Source organism: Nelumbo lutea, chromosome 1 (genome assembly GCF_056320005.1).
Source record: "Nelumbo lutea isolate HS-2025 chromosome 1, American lotus-T2T, whole genome shotgun sequence".
NCBI classification, from domain to species: Eukaryota; Viridiplantae; Streptophyta; class Magnoliopsida; order Proteales; family Nelumbonaceae; genus Nelumbo; species Nelumbo lutea.
In genome coordinates, this window is record NC_142684.1 from 159,839,695 (window position 1) to 159,857,001 (window position 17,307).

General features: G+C 38.1%; 2 protein-coding genes across 2 annotated transcripts in view; one reads left to right on the forward strand and one right to left on the reverse strand.

Moving 5' to 3' along the window:
- Positions 1-5,407, reverse strand: part of PEX12 (peroxin-12) — a 70,810-nt gene extending 65,403 nt beyond the window's left edge. The window contains exons 1-2 of the mRNA XM_088958975.1: positions 5,090-5,407; positions 3,409-3,514 (exon numbers count right to left, since the gene is read on the reverse strand). Of these exons, the coding sequence (XP_088815101.1) occupies positions 3,409-3,514; positions 5,090-5,197 (214 nt within the window). The 5' untranslated portion in view covers positions 5,198-5,407. The remainder of the gene's footprint in view (positions 1-3,408; positions 3,515-5,089) is intronic.
- A 255-nt stretch (positions 5,408-5,662) lies between these two features.
- Positions 5,663-13,617, forward strand: LOC148878706 (eukaryotic translation initiation factor-like). The gene is made up of 5 exons (XM_088958997.1): positions 5,663-6,000; positions 6,428-6,596; positions 6,754-6,879; positions 13,214-13,279; positions 13,367-13,617. Exons 1-5 carry the CDS (start codon positions 5,828-5,830, stop codon positions 13,412-13,414), a joined length of 582 nt encoding a protein of 193 aa, XP_088815123.1. The 5' UTR covers positions 5,663-5,827; the 3' UTR covers positions 13,415-13,617.
- The last annotated feature ends 3,690 nt before the right edge of the window (positions 13,618-17,307 follow it).

Here is a 17,307-nt window from a genome sequence, read left to right on the forward strand (position 1 = left end):
ATGTTTGAAGTAGAGCCTTTCCATCCAGAAAATTTAATTGCACTGTTATGGGGTTGGCAGCTGAATGGTTTATCAAAAGAAGGCAAGGTGGTTTGGGGGGTAGGGTGTGCTACAGTGGTTTGGACAATTTGGGCAGAAAGAACCAAGAGACTTCAAAAATAAATATAACACAGAAGAAAATTTACTGAAAGGTTTTTGGGGTAGGAAAACAAATTTTTAGGAAATAGGCCATATAGTTCTTTTTTTTTTTTTTTTGACTCTGGCTCTTTTTGTATCTATGCACATACTCAGAATATAAGATGTACAGAATTAACTTCTGCAGATTTGACTTTTTGCTGCTTTGTGAGTAATACGATACTTTACCTTCTTTCTAAAAAAAAAAACAAGAACAGAAGTTCCCCTGGGCATAAAGCCCCTACTGAAGAATCAGCAGTCTACCTACTTTGGCTAGAAGCCAGCTAGTGCATTAGCTGAGTGTTGTATCTACCTCAACTAGCTACTCAAGAGGATAGCTAAGGTCTAACCACCCAAATGAAGAATCTAAAGGACCAAGGACTCTCCTTGGTCAAAGTCATCCACCTTATTATCACTTAGTAGTAACCTTCGACTAGCCAGCTCCACCTTATTACCGTGGTGCTTATCTCTCTTCAAAAGCTATTGGACAAAAAAAAAATTGAGTTCCTTTCCTCCCCAGAAAATAGCTGCAAGAGTGCACACCTCCCCATAACCTTCACTTTACTAATGGCCTCCGTCAAGGTTACTGTAAGAACAGAATTTCTCTAAGAGCCAATAGGACTCAAAGATAGACCATCTAAACTAAAAAAATGTCTGCAAACAAAGATGGGAACAGACCGGATATAGAGATTCCTCAAGGATCCATTTGTTTCACTTAAAAAGGGGTGGAAATTTTTTTAATCTGGAATTATTTACTTATATTTTCATCCATTTTAAGAAACAAAAACTTTGTTTTCCACCACTTTTACATAGAAACAAAAGCTGCCTAAGGAACAAAACATTCTACATATTCACTTATGCAGAGCAAATATGGCCTTCAACCAAATAGGTAGAATGCTTGCACAGTCAGAGTTGAGCTACCAACATGTGCCCCTTGTCAATCTGTTTGTTGCACCTTTCTATATTACATTAATATGGGTTTACCATAGTTGTCAAGGTGTCGCCTAGGTGCCTGCGTAAGCCACTAGACGCCCTTGTCTGGAAGCCTCACCCAAACACCTTGACTTTTAGCAGCTAGGCACCCTTCTAGGCAACTAGGCGCCCACCTAGGCGACAAAAATGACAAGGCGGGCGCCTTTTATAATATTGTCTATATTGCTGTATCTTTTTAATGTATGTGTTAAAAGTTTTTTTTTATTGGAAGCATTAACTTCATTAAAAATTTTAAACTATGACAAAGTACATCTGTCAACTCCTAAACTGAAGTTGACCCAAGTTACATACTCATTACAGCACTGCCCAAAACATGTTCTCCCTTATAGTCCCTTGTTTTGCTAAGGTATCAGCTAACCGTTACCTGACCTTCTTGTCCACTTAAAGCACACACCAATCTCCCTTGTTATATTGATTATGTCCCTTATCATCTGTCTATATTTCCATGCTTCCAAACAACCTGACTGCATCCACCGTCCATCCCATTAACAGCTTAGAGTCCCCTTCAATCTCCATTTGATGTAGCCCCAAGTGTTTGGCATATCTTATGCCTTGAAGTAACTCTGCTCTTTTTTTTTTTAATAGTAAATGAAAATTTATTAAATAAAAAAGAAGAATACAATCCAAATGGTGACAAGGTGTCACCACTGCTCACACAACAAACTAACTGTTAATAAGAGCAGACAAAAATCCAAATTACAACCACTGAATTTCTAGAATATTCCAAAAGTTCCTCCCTATTTCAGATCTGCTGATTTGATCAAATTCTGGTAGCACCCAAACCCAATCTGCTACTAGCTTCCCAACCAGAGCAACTAGTGTTTCAGTGTTCTTTGATCTGTCTTCATAAAGTCTTCTATTTCTTTCACTCCAAAGAGCCCAGCATACTTCCCTTAACAAATCTCCTTCTCCCATTGACCCCGAAAACATGGCAATAATTCTTCCTTCCCCATCTCTAAATACTCCCCTTATACCCGATGGGCCCGGATTACTTGTAGAGCTTCCATCAAAGTTCAACTTTGTGCTTTGGGAAGTTGGCGGGGCCCACATTTCCTGTACCACAGGCTTTAGGGATGTAGTACCTGCCACCTCATCCCATCTTCTATAAATGTCATCAGCTGAAAAGTGAAAAGTCTTTAAACAGTTCACTTGTTTTCAACCAATGAATAACCTTAATAGTTATTCGTTATACAATTCCTCCTTGGATCTTTTAGTATTCTTAAAGATCCTATTATTTCTTTCTTCCCAAAATCGACCAAAGAACAGCTGCTCTTGTAGCTATCCACATGATTTTATTATAATATATATATATATATCAATTATACTTTGTTTAATGTTTTACTATTGAAATTTAAAAGATCAAAGGGTTTTGAAGAGAGAAAAAGAAAGAAAGAAAGAAAGAAAGAAAGAAAAAAAAAGAGGAAAGAAAGAACAGAATTATAAAGAGGTTATTTTTCTTTCTATTCTCTCTCTCTCTAATTAAATAAGACAGAAGCTCCATCCTTGTTTTTTTCTATTTTACTTTCCATCTTGAATATTTATCATATAAAGTTAATAACCTTCTTTAGCTGCTAATTGATATGAAATTGCTTTGTTAAATACTTATTATAGTATATTATTTTTGAAAATAATGAAATTAATATATGTAAAAGATTTTTATCTTTTAGATGTGATGATTTGCCACATTTTTTAGGAAATTTAATGTTCTTAGTAAAGAGAATTGTTATTTTTTTCTATTAATATACATGCTGAATAGTATATAAAACTAGAGAACTATCCAAAAGTTTGTTTTTATATTATAAAATTTTTATTGCCTAGGCGCCCCAGTGTTGCACAGAATCACTTAGACACCTTGAAAACTATGGGGTTTACCAAGCATGTTACAATATTTTAAAGGAAAAAAGTACATAGGGCATCAATAATGGCAACAAGATAAACTAACTATAGAATAAATAATTCAAACAATAAAATATATGAACACTAAGAAAAAGTGCAGAAAATATAATAAATTGGAGCCGATTCTTTTCCAATTGTGCATTTTTATATGAAGAAACTTCAGATGATTGGACTATACGTTTATCATATCTTAGAAAACACCTATCAGTTAGCAGTACAAATGTTTTTCATGTTCAAACTTGTCAACTAGACAATGACATCGGCATACTTTTGTTTATCTTAGGAGAAGGGGGGAGCAACAATCCAAATATTAGACAGGAAATTGACAAAGAACTGAGGAAATACCTGTAGTTCGTAAACTATGACCTTCAAGGATCATCATTAGCAGTGCAAAGAACTCATCCTCATAGTCTAACACCTTGTGGAGAAATGGTCTTCTTAGAGCCAGGACCTGCATGATCACGCATTAGCCTTAAACCCAAACATATACAAGAAACAATAAAGATATGAAGCAGTTACCAATTACTAAAATCTGAAACAAGCCAGTGCCCGAGAACATAGATAGTTGAAATGAAAGAACACACATATTGGTTTAACAACTAGTGGCCTCAAAGGAAAAGAAAAAAAGCTCCTAAAACAAAAGTATATATTCAAGCAGCAGCAATATCAGTTAATCTTTTCTAGTTATATATGAAACTCAACAGTCCAAATGGATATCATGTGGCAACAACATGCCAACAACCACATTTCTCCTTTTTTCTATTACATAGTTAAGAAGACTGTTTCACCAGTTTTTTCTTTTTTAATTTCATAATGAATTCCAAATAGTGGTTGAATAGAAAAAATATAACTCCAAAACAATTTATACCACAGAAGTCAGCCTTCAAGAAAAAATAGACAAACAAGTAAAGGTCTCTAGGGATACTCTATTTTTCTTAAGTGTGAAATGTGCATATCAGCTTTACATATAGTCTATCTCTAGCAAACATGATCTTCCAGATTTTTGTTGAGAAATGGTGATTTTTTTTTTTTATTGGCAACACAAAAGATTTCATTAATTAGGTGAAAATTTCATTCATACTCACAGGAGAAGTTTCCTCCGCATCCAAATACAAAAGCTTATAACTCATTCAAGCTCATAGGAATTACACAACAAAACCATTATCTCACAGAATAATGCTCTAGTAATCTAGAAAGTGTCTAAACCGAACACTCCAGAACAGGCTACTAACAGATTCCCATTTCAGCAAAGTTTTTTCCAAATTGACACACATCTTCTCAATAGGTAATGACTAGTCTTCAAACAACCGACCATTCCTCTCCTTCCAAATGCACCAGCAGACCACCGAGTTCCATAACATCTTACCCCTTTCACTAAAAGTTTGCAAATGCCATAAGGAAAACAAGGACTTAATATCAGGGGGAATTACCCAGCTCACACCGAACAACTTCAAGGCATGAGACCAGAGACCATAAGAGAAATTGCAATGAACTAGAAGGTGCTGAATGGTTTCCTTCTCGGCACATCAATGATGGGAACTCCTTTGCCTTTGGTAGTTATCCACAGAAAGAAAATAACCTTTGATGGCGCTCTTTGTTTCTATATCCATACCCGGGTGGGGTGGGGGGGGAGTGAATCAACTTTCATCCTGGTCAAGAGATGAATCGTTAACTGTAAACATACCAGATTTATCATTGGACCACCAAAGTTTATCTCGGTTTCATAGACAAGAACCTTTTCTTTTTGTTTTTTGATCTTTTGAGAATACAAATCACAACTTATATCGCGACTATGAATTTGATTGTACAGCAAACAATTAAGGTTCCCTCCAATCAAAACTAACAAGAGCGCCTTCTTATGAACGAATAGTCGACCCAATTTTTTCTTTCAAATAAATTTAAGAAAAGTTGAAAATTAAAAACAGTAGCAGCAGAACAACACTGCCTGAGTTCCAATTCTTTCATACTTCCCTTTCAACAACAAACAGATAAACTACAAGTCAAGAATTGAAGAAGAAGTAATTACACCGATAGAGTAAGTTAGGGCAGCCCTGAGACTGGCCGGGAGCTGCTGAGCCGCGGCCATTTCGAAGAACGTCGGACGCGTCCCTTGCCCTCCTACCTGAAACAACATCTTTTCCCACCTTGGTACCTCTCTCTCTCTCTCTCTCAACAGTCAAGGCGTCTCTACCTGTCTGGTGACAAGTGAGAGACCAAGAGGTCTGAAACTTGAAGCAGCCCCGCCCTGTCCATTCAGCCCAGTCATATGTTATACGTAAGGCCCAATCCCCCAAAGCCCATAGGACCACTAGGGGGTTAGCTAGGGTTGGACCCAATATGGGACAGTTTTGACCTAATCAATTGGGTAGCCAGGTAAGGCATAAGTTGGGCTTGACAAAACCATGGGCCCTGGGTTGGACTGGATCTATTATTCCCAGCCCATGATTTATTATTCCCAGCCCTGAGAAATGACTCCAGAATATGAACAGATCAAACGGTTAAAAAAGCATCTCATCACATAGCCACAATCTAGGCCCATGGCCCCATCACATTTCCATATGGGTTTTGATACATTGTGCGTCTTGTACATGCTAATATTATGCATTAAATACTCGGGTTTTGTATTTCTGTCTGAAGATTAATACAGGGAGGCTCGAGAAGTTGTTCCCCTGTTCCCCAAGACAGTAGGCAGCCGAAAAGGAAATTTTTTGTTTCTCTTTATTCGTCAAGGAAAAAGGGGAAGGAAGAAAGAACAGGAAAAAGGATGGCGAACGAGGGAGGGCAGGAACCGACAGGGGCAGGTTCGAAGCAGAAGCATCGGCTGGAGAGGAAATGGACGTTTTGGTTTGATAACCAGTCGAAGCCCAAGCAAGGTGCCACTTGGGGGACCTCTCTTCGCAAAATCTACACCTTCGACACCGTTGAAGAGTTCTGGTGGTGCGTACTAGATCCAACTTTAGCTCGAGGGACATCGCGATTTTCTCTTATGAATTTATCTATTTTTTAGGTCTAGAAAGTTAAAATTTTTCGCATCTTATACTGCTTGATTTCTATGCTTTTTTTGTCATTCTTTTGGTTTAGTCCTTTTGGTGACATGGGTATTGGAGTTTATAATCTTTAGAATTAAAAAGTTTTTATTTTTTTTTGTATTTTCTTTACTAATTCAGTAATCAGTATTATATATTGCTTATATTCCTCTTTTGTTCTCTCCCTGCCCTCTCCCCCACCCTATTGTTCTTTTACTTTTGGGTTTATGATTTTGCTGCAATTACGTATATAGTACATGATTCTTTCCTTACTACAGATCAATTTTATGAGAACAATGCCAAGTTTCCGCTTTGGTACTAATAAAGTCTCCCTGCAGTTTGTATGATCAAATATTTCGGCCTAGCAAATTACCTGCGAATGCCGATTTCCACTTGTTCAAATCTGGGATTGAGCCCAAATGGGAAGACCCAGAATGTGCCAATGGAGGCAAGTGGAGTGTTACCAGCAGCAGGAAGGCTAATCTTGATAACATGTGGCTTGAAACAGTAAAGTTCTGAGCTTTTCTTGTTTTTGATCGGAAGTTTGGGCTCTTCTTGGTATTTATTTATTTTTGTTGTTCTTACTATTTATGATTTACTGAAGTGATTTTGTTAAATAATCACTTGATTGACATGTATTGCGACTATTGCTTTCATTGATTAGTTGATGGCGCTGATTGGGGAGCAATTTGATGAAAGTGATGATATCTGTGGTGTTGTTGCAAGTGTGCGCCAGAGGCAGGACAAACTTGCATTATGGACTAAGACAGCAACCAATGAAGCTCTTCAGGTTAAATTCATACTACTTTTGACATTTTGATGTTTATATCAATTTAATATACATGGACATCTTTTTGTTGATGCCATTATTAATTACTACATCTCTCTAGCTGTTTGGCATGTGTTTTAGATTTAGGACCTATGTTGCATGGACACTTCAAAATGGAAGCTGTACCTGTGTTGTACACTTCAATGTTTTAGACTTCTAGTGTAAATTCCGTGTCAGACACCTTACCCAATCTGTTACCATGTAAAATAGGTTAGAATTTAAGATTTAACAGAATGCAACCTTCTTTCGGTATTTGACTTCATGGTTTTATTAGCAGTTGTAATTATTTCTTAACCTAGATAAACCCAATGCTTTGTTCCACTTTCTTTCTTGGGTTCAATGTTCTTGTCCATGATGAGGTGCCTATATCTGATTATCTATGGAATTGGTTTAATTTCGCCATCAGGATAAATGTGCATCACCTGCTGAAGTTTGAAAATTCTTCTAGATAAAAAAGCTCAAGCAAAGTTCCCTTTGTAGATAATGTTTTGTGCTCATCAGCTGTGACTAGAGAATCTGTTTCCATTACTTCTTTGATATAAGAGATCTATTCTTGTTTATTTACTTGTTCGTAGATACATCTTATTTATAGAAAAAGCACTTTGAGTGGCATGTGAAGCTAATGCAATAAATTACAGAGTTGCCATGTTCTTATTGAAAAAGTCATGAAACCAACAAATGAAGTTGGGAAAGAACCAGGAGAGGGGGAGGGGGGCAGTGGAGATGTGTATAAATTTCCTGACCTTTATGCTTCTTAACTTAAGAGGCTCCATGAAGACATGAAGAAGGGGTGGGTGGTTGGGGAGGTTGGCAGTTGGCATAATGCACTCAAAAGGTGACTGGCTCTCAGATGCCTTGAATATCCTAGAACCCAAAGAACATGTTTTTTTTTCGTGTATCTTAATTCCTTGTACTGATCTCCTTAAGGGGATTTAGCACCATTAGTCATATAAAGAGATCTGGGGGCATAGGGAATGGTTTCAAGATTTGGATGTTTTGAGTTGTAGTATCTTGATTTAATGGTGTAGATGTAGGTTGTTTTTTCCTCTCTCTTGCTGGTCTATTCTTCCTGTTGCAGACCATATCAAGGTATATTGTTTCAATATTTGAATACACTCACGCTGATAAAGAAAAAATGAATACACTCGCTGCTATTATTTTTAGACCAGCAGCTTTTTTCACTAAACTATGGTGCCTGTAAACTGTCAGTGAATCAATACCAGCTTCTTGTTGTACTGATACAAAAAAGTACCTCCTTTTTAAAAAGGTAAGGCAAAAGTATTAATAGTATATCAAAATATCAGGGTCTGTACAATGATTGACAAGTCATCAAGTATCCTCAAAAAGACCAAATGCTGATAGCATTGCCTTAAAATCTCAACTGTGCCATTTACCACTCTCTCCACTAGGTTGCTCTTCTGATAAAAAACTCTTGAGTTCCTTTCCAGCTAGATAAATATATAATACAGGTAAACAAAAATAGATAATGATACAAAAAAGTACCATTGTTCAACCAGCAAGATAAAAATATATAATGCAGGTAGGATGCATTGAACCCAAAGAAAATGAACCTGAGGTGACCCTAGAGCTTGACTATACAGAATGAGTAAAAATGTTGTGAAACTGTGAACCATTGGAGTAGCTATTTACCCAGTGGTTGAGTGTGCTTGTGGCCTTACAGAAAAGTTATAGGAAGTTGTTTAATGCTTATGATTAGCAGATAGTATGGGATCTTTTTTTATATTTTTTTGATAGTTTAGCAGATAGTATGGCATCAAGATAGTAGAAAACATGCTTGGTTCTTGGATGGATCCCTAGGGAATTATTCATCTGGGTGCAGAGTCATAAGCAATGTAAGTTAAAAATTGGGAGAGAAAATTTTGGTCATCATACAGCCACTTATGTGGCCCTCCATAGAAGCCTCTTCCAGCAGCTTCTTGAAAACGCTGAACCAAAACAGCTTCATATAAAGCTAAGCCTCCCAAACAGGTAAATAGTTTTATAGCTTGTAGAAAATTCACAAATAAAAGAATTCCATATGGAGCCAGGTAGATCACATGTATTTGTTAAAGGATTCAAATAGAATATTAACCCCTTACTTTGAGCTTTGATATATATGTAATTAGTAGCAAAAGGGCTTTATATTGGTAACAGAGAAAAATTATGAGGGGAAAAACTTTGAGATGAAAGGCTTTGGCTGTCTCAATGCATCTTCACCACGTTTACCCTTTTACAGTGAAACAAATGGAGGTTTTTCTGTTTAAATGAAATATGGTAAATGCTCCTCCATCTACTACATGGATAAAGACATCAGAGTAGACTGAGTTGATCATTCTCAAGGATCACACTAAATGATGTAGAACCATGTTTGGAGTGGCTCAATATTGACTAAGATAAAACTGACTTTTTCTATTAAGTTGTGCTAGTTCATGCATGTTGTCTTAAACCATCTGATTGGAACAAATGAACATGTGATTTTGTAGTACAGTATTGAGGATTGGTGATGGTTTGAAATACAAGGTTGCAAAAAAATATGTAAGTTTCTTGTCATCAGGATAGCTGCTGCATTGAAGACTGAAATAGTAGAAGAGCCAGTTTTAAAAGAAGAGTAGCTGTATGAAGCACTTGACGTCTTGACTACGATCAGATGCAGAGTGAACTACCTGTCTATCTTTGTTATAATAAGCCCTTGCAGCTGATGTACATCTTTGCAACACAATAATTTGGACATTGTGTCCCTTGTAACTATAAAGATAGAACTTTCTTAATATTTTTTTTCTTTTTCTTTTTCTTTTTTGAGTTTTAGGAATTTGAAGGTGGTCTTGGAAACGGCCTCTCTGTATGTACAGGGGTAAGGCTGTGGACATCTGTCCCTCCCCAGACCCTGCATCGGTGGGAGCTTCATGCACTGGGCTGCCCTTAGGACTATGAAGGTGATGATGGTCAGGTAGATGATGGCTGGGATATTGGGACTTCGGCAAGGTCTGTTGGTGCTTCTCCTTGGAAATCTTTACGTCATTCTTCCTTCCTTTTTGCAGCACATCAGGTATGACCTATGTTTTGGGAAATAGGTAAAGTTTTGGGAGCACATTTGGGTGGGTGAGATACCTTTGAATGACCAATTCCCTTCCTTGTTTTCACTCTCCTGGTTTAAGGGCAAGGTTGTGTCTAGTTTTCTAGTTCCTTCTCAGTCTGAATTTGTGTTTGATTGGGATTTGGGGCTTAGAAGAGGCTTAAGGGATGTAGAGGTTGAAAATGTTATGAGTCTGGTTCAGATCTTAGACCGGGTGGTGTTGGATCCCTTTGAGAGGGATAAGAGACTGTGGACCCTAACTCTCTCTGGAACCTTCTCTTGTGCCTCTTTCTTCAAGTCCGTACTGCCTTCATCCAGTCCATTTGCACAAAACTTTCCAAGTAAGGATGTTTGGGGTGAGCCGATTCCTCCAAGGATTGGAGCCTTTTGTTGGGAAGCCTTTCTCGAAAGATGTAATACTTGTGACGTGCTCCAAAGAAAAAAGCCTTTTTGGTGCTTGTCTCCAAATCAGTGCATTCTTTGCAAGGCTAATGGTGAAGCTCCTACCGCTTATTAGTTTCTTGCCCCTTTGCTACTGATTCCTCTTTTGGTTGCAGGTGGACCCCACCTCTAAACATTCAAAGCTTGTTTAGCCCCTCATTCTTTGGTTGGCCAAACAAAAGGGGAAGGATAATGTAGAGATGTGTGAGGGTTGTTGTTTGCTGGACTCTTTGGGAGGAAAGGAAATCAGAATTTTCTCTGAAGTTGAAAGAAGTAAAGATTGCCTTACTGAAATAGTAATAGTGAGGGTGGTACATTGGCTGAAATCCTTGGACCTGTTTGTTGACATTTCTACGGATATGTTGTTGAATAGCTGGATGGAGGTGGCAAATTCTGCTCCTGCTCGCTCTTTAGTTTGTCCTGTGTGGTCACCACCAGGAAGTGGACTTATAAAGCTAAACTTTGATGGAAGTAGTGAGGGAAACCTAGGTCCATCAGGTGTATGAGGGTTTTAAGAGATGAGGATGGGAAGGTGCTCGCTTTGTATTCAGGTTCCATTGGGTTTGGAGACTCTCAAAGCTGAGGTCTATGCAGTACGGGGGGGGGGGGGTATAACGAAATCTAAGGAATTGAATATACAAAAGTTAGCCATTGAAGGGGACTCAAAGCTGGTCTTAAGTTGGTTACAAGAAGGTAGTGAACTTTGGAAATATGCTAATGAGAGGAGGGAGATTAAGTGGCTAACTAGAGGATTGGAAATCAAGATTCAGTGGGTCAAGAGAACAGCAAATGCATTTGCTAATGCTTTGGGAAGGGATCAAATGTTTTGGGCTGTTCTGTAACTTTTTCTTTTTTGTTATCTTCCTGGAGAGAGTTAATGCTGATGCTAGATGTAATCCTCTTTTGGCTTTTAGTAGCCCTGTTGGCACTGCTGATGCAGCTGAAGCTGAAACTAGAGCTCTTGATTGCCCTTTCTGGTAAGCCCTTTCTGGTAAATGTGGTTGGATGTGCCAGTACCCTTGATTGGGGCCCTTGTAAAGTTGCTCATTTGTTAAATGAGTTTAGGGCGTTTTCTTCTGACCTTGGCTCCTCTTTTAGATGGATTCTGAAGGAGATGAACTCCTTGGCTGATTCCCTTCTAAACCGGGGGTGGACAAAACCGATTTTTATAGTGCTAATTGAGGGATCTGGGAAATCCTTTTGGGCTCCAAATTCACTTGCCACGTGAAAGTTTTCTTCTGTGTTTAGACTCCATTAATTTTCTATTTGGTTCCCCTTTAGGTGAGGGAAGAAAGAGATATTTCAAATGTTCCCTATTTTCTTTGGTTTGGTTAGATAAAAGTGTAAGTTAAGAGAGAAATTTGGAAGATTTTATTTCTGAAAAATGTGGAGGCAGGTCACAGTGAATGGCTGCAAACACAATGGGAAGAGAACGTTAAGAGTAAATTTGTAGAAAAAGTTATTGGGGGCTTTTACAATGCTTAACCATTACAGAACTTCACATTAGGGGCCATAACTCCAACTGCAAAGGTTGACTCCTTTAGATCAGAAATTGCCTCAATGGCTCAACCTAGTTTTGTCCATGCATTTTTTTTTTCAAAACTGTGTTTGCTATGACATTTGGTTTTGGGTGAGATGGGTTTGATGACTATTGTGATCACATCCAGCAAGGTTTTTTGGAGGGTCCTCAATTTTTTAGGCGCAACCAGACACCAAAATAAGAAAATGGTTCTCTCTTTTTCTTTTCTCCATGTATGTGTGTGTGTGTGTGTGTGTGTGTGTGAGAGAGAGAGAGAGAGAGAGAGACTAGGGGCATGGTTCAAAATATTGGAATGCATGATAATGGATATATTCAACCTAATAATTGAGAGACTGACTGCTGAGGATGTCTTCTGCTGTGAATCATCCAAAACCCCCCAACTTTCATTGTTTTTGCATTTTGGTGACCTTCGATGCTAGTATGATATGCATGATACAATGTGATACATATTGATTATACTTTAAACCTTGCTCTAGGTGTTGATCTAGGGCTAAGGCTGCATTCGGCATTCCTTATTTTAGGGACTTTTCTCTCTCTTTTTTTTTTGTGGTTAAAATGCCCCTGTGAACACTAAGTTTTTTACCCCAAAAAAGAGACAAGTTCTTAAAATAAGGAATGCCAAATGCAGACAGGGCCTATACATTTCCTCTTAACTCTTATCTCTTAAGAGGAATCTTTATGATCATCATCATCATCATTTTTTTTTATCAATAACAAAAATTCATTGAATTCATCATCATCATCATCGTCATCATCATCTAAGCCTTATCCCAATTATGTATTTGGGGTTGGATACACGAATCCTGTTTTGCCATTTGCTACATAAATCCTGTTTCTCCATTTTGTTCTGTTGGATGCCTTATCCATTGTTAAGTTATGAGTGGTTTAAATTGTTTCTTACTATTGTAGTTTGGTCATTTGAATGGTTGAGAAAATATAATATTCAGTCGTTTAAATTTTTTATCTTATGCAGCTTTAACATCTTCACTCATGTTCTTTTTGGTCATGAACCATCGACAAGATATGATAAATGTCTATCTAAAAAATACTACTTTTTTTTCAAAATTACAGTTTTCCTCTAATTATGGTTCTTGGCAGAAATTAAAATATTGAAAGTGGAGGACTTCTCCAACTGTCACATGTTTTGACCTCTAGTTTGATTCATTGAAATCAATCACGAAGGCAATGCTTCAGTTATCTTTCTCTTAACTCTTGCATGTTTGTTCCTTTGTATTATGCAGATGAGCATTGGAAGGAAGTGGAAGGAGATCATTGATGTTACCGATAAGATAACATACTCCTTCCATGTGAGTGCCACTTCTAATAATTCCAACCATTTGATCCTGCTCAATTCCTTTCCCCCTCTCACTCTCTCACCCCCTTGACCATTGCAGGATGATTCCAGGAGGGATAAATCAATCAGAGGCCGGTACAATGTCTGAGAACTCTTGGATCACCTCAATTTTGAGCCACTCTCCCTGTTTTTTGTGAAACGATGATGAGAACCTTGCAAGTTTGTTATCTTTTTTGTTTATTGATTATAGTAAAAACCATTGAATCCTTGAAATGTTATATAACTTGGATTACCTATTTTTAATGCCTGTAATTGTTCTATTCAATATTTGACAATTGACGGTTGTTTCAATTCCTGGCATTTATTATGTGCTTTTATTTGACGTCATATAGAATACTGATTCGTAGAGTTGCAGACTTGGTTGGCTTCTCTAAATTACTCTATGCTTAAGCAGTGATAACTTAAGGTGTTTTGTGCTTGCCCACTGGCCACTAGGTTGTTAATGGATGTATGAGCAGATAGTTTGAATGATGATGTTATTTGTTTGACAATACTGCCATGACATAAATTCTGGCGTTTACTACTATGATTGATGTATGACGTGCTACCAACTATGTAATAGGCAAGGCAACGGCCGGTCTGACCGTTCAACCAGTCACCCATTCATGATGCCATTGGGTTAATTTCTAACCCAGTTAAGGTTCAAACTATGTGCCAAAATAAAGTTAAAAAGTATGTGAAACGCGGTAAGTATCAAAAAGAAGGCAATTATAAGAGTTTATGCGAAGTATGACATGGAGTATAATAATAAAGTATAAAATATATACTTTATTATTATTAGGGTAAATTACAAGGACCCTCCCGAACTTTGTTTTGCGACAAAACTCCCCTTCCATTAGTCTTTTGTTGAAATCTGTCGTTGCAATATTTTTTAATCCTCATATTACCCTTGTAATAACTATTCGGAGAAAAATATTGTTCATCTTCCCCGACCTCATGATACACAAACATCAGTGGCGATGGATTTCTGAAGTCATCTCTCTCTCTCCCCAAATCTCTCTTCTTCTCCTTCCCCTTCTCCTTTTTCCGTTCCTTGCAGATGCAGAGAGACTGTTTTCTGTTCCTCTCCAACATTCTGTCTTTCTACTCTTGGGATAATTTTGTCTAAAACCTCTTCTTTGATAGAGACAATGATTGTGGAGGTTGTGTTGTTCCCCCAAGTGCATTGGATTGGTACGCATTGAGGTTCTTGCTTGACGACTCGGTTGCTCCGCCACCAATTCCATCACCGCCTTTGAAGGCCATCATTATGGGAGGAAATTGATCATAGTGACAGACTGGTAGGTAACCCCAGTTGGAATTTTTGGTGTTGTTGAAGAGGTGGAGGAGGTAGTTGGGGTTGGGGAAGTGAGATCCTACTTTTGCTGCCATCGTGGTTCTTGTTATGGTAGTAATAACAATTTGCCCCCGATTGGGGCTCCCCCTCCATCTCTTTTCGGTGGAAGTTCCTGTAATAGTCGCATGCGGCGCATTTTAGGGCTTCTGGGGTCCCTTCCTCACCACTCGGCATGAATTTGCCACAGTCATCGTCAACATGTCCACCAATTCTTGCAGCATGGTTCTTGAAACATTCTCGATATTGAACAGCAGTAGCAGTACTCTTGGTAGTTGTTGTTAGACAGTTTTGTATGCCCTTAGCTTCAATTTGATTTGATGTACTTTTGATATTTAATGTAAATAAATAAAGTGCATCTTTGATTCATGTTGTTTGGTATAATTTTATGTAAGACCCTAAAACTGGACACTTATTGAGACTCATGTTAGTTTTAAATGTTCACAGCCATTGGATAAGTCTGGGGAGATTTATCCTGTCAAGGCTGATACTGGTGTGCCACCAAGTGTTGGGATGACCTGTCTCGGCCACCAGGGTAAAACCCAAGGCACATGCAGTATGAGATTACTCGAATCCTTGAACCGGATCAGATTTTCAGTATTGCCCTGGACCTTAGAAACAGATGGGCAAAACTGAAAAATTACACCTGACCCCTAGACTCGATTATGATATTTCACTAGGTGTCGGATATGGCTGTCTTTGATATGCCAATCAGTGAGATTCTTAGCGGGGGTCAAAACCTGGTCATGTTGGGGCAGTCTGAGAATTCATTTGAATGGGTGATCATAGTGGCAGGATCAGCCCCTTTGTCGGACAAGGGTAATGATCGGGAATGCACCCTCTCTGATGGGAACCAAAATGTCGGCAATTAACTTCAATCATTGGAATTTTGTTTTGCAAAATTTATATATATATGATATATATTTAAGTATGCTTTCAAAATGTTTGCAAATGATTTTAATTCCCGAAATCCATGTGAGTAGAGAGTGCAGCACTGTTCCTTGCAGCCGAGGGAGAGGTCATCTCTTGTCAGGCAGTGTTTGATCATTATGGACTGAGATGTTAAGTTTAAGGCCATTTAGGATAATACCTGATGGGCTAATCTTGCACCTGCCCACAGTCCCTAGGTTTTTATAAGATGGTTTGGCCTAGGGACCACTTAATGTAAGTGTTGGGCCCATAGGGTCCATGTGATGGGCTTAGGGGTTCATTGGGCTTCTCAGTGAATTCGGATAGGCCTTGTAATAAAGGTTGGGCTGAACCCATGTGGCCGGTGTGCAGATCAATGCTTGGGTCCCACGCCATACAAAGAAGCCCAACTGGGCAGTAGATTGGAAACTAATTGAGCACTGATTATTTAATGGGCCAAAAGCCCATTTCGAACTGGACTGATATGATCACACACTTAAGAGGTGAATCTGAGATTAAGGTTAGCAAAAGGATTGGGCCTTTAACCTAATCCACTCCAGGAGACCAAATTCAAATCAGATTTGAATATGGTAACATCCTGTTAAGATCAGGAGTAAGCTAACCTAATCTGCAGATAGGATTAGGATCATCCCTTATCCAGATACTGATTTGGATTGGGATGACTCCTCACTAGGAGGTTTCTTAATCAAGAAGAAAAGAGGAGAAATCCTAAGAGAGAACATCAACAGAATTTGAACCTAGGGTTTTTTGGTGCAAGAAAACTTGTAGCGAATTGAGATAGGATCTCATAACTCTCCAGAGAGAAGAGAAGCAATATTCGCTATCTTCATCTCAGGAATTCTCCTCCAGCCGCCGCCATTCTCTAAAAAGATTGGATCTTTGAAGGAAAGAAATCAAGAAATCAGTTCTTGATATCAGTTTTGCAGAAAGAACTGCAAAGATTTGGTGCTCAGAGTTTCCAAAGGATTCTTGTGAAGGATTCAATGTGTAGGACGCACTCTGCTGGTTTCGTTCCACATATTGTTGTGTCATTTTCAGCAGGAGCGGATCTTGGTGTCCTCTTTGGGCGTGAACACCAACTTTGGGAGATACTGCTTCTCTAGATCAGGTATAATTCCTCCATTGTCTTTTGGTTCAGATCTGGTTTGATTATGGTTCAAGTAGGATCATTGAATATTATATTCTAAATTTAGGGAATATTATTCCCAATTGGAAGATGGTAGGAAAATTTTTTAAATTCGCTCACCCATTTCGCAACCTTTTGGTGTCCATACGATGGATCCTACCATTCTTTCAGTGGTATCAGAGCCACAGGTTCGAATCTTGATCCAAAAGAAAATCATATCTAAACCTGCGCAGATGGACAAAAGATGTTCTGCCAAGATTTGCGCAGATTATTTTCTTTATTTCAAGAAATTGTTTCTTGTTAAGAGCGATTGATTTGAAATTAATTTCTGTTAAATTCAAAATTTATTTAGAACTGTTCTTTATTTATTTTGATTAAATGGAATGTTCGAACCTGGAGATCACAGTGCAGATTTGGCACAGATGGTCTGCGCACCCTTTTTTTATTTATTTTTCATTCAATTCGGTCTGTAAATAATTTTTTGTTTATTTTTCTAGACTGAATGTATAGGCTTTTGATCAAGAATGTAATTAATTAATAGAAATAGGATTTTTGTAATTTTTTATTTTCTTGATTGAAGAAAAAGGCGGCG

Excerpts from the sequence above, each read along its gene's own strand:
- LOC148878706 (XM_088958997.1), top strand. The coding sequence starts at position 5,828 with ATGGCGAACGAGGGAGGGCAGGAACCGACAGGGGCAGGTTCGAAGCAG. Across the intron at positions 6,001-6,427 it reads ACCGTTGAAGAGTTCTGGTG|TTTGTATGATCAAATATTTC; the intron begins GTGCGTACTAGA and ends GTCTCCCTGCAG. Across the intron at positions 6,597-6,753 it reads ATAACATGTGGCTTGAAACA|TTGATGGCGCTGATTGGGGA; the intron begins GTAAAGTTCTGA and ends TTCATTGATTAG.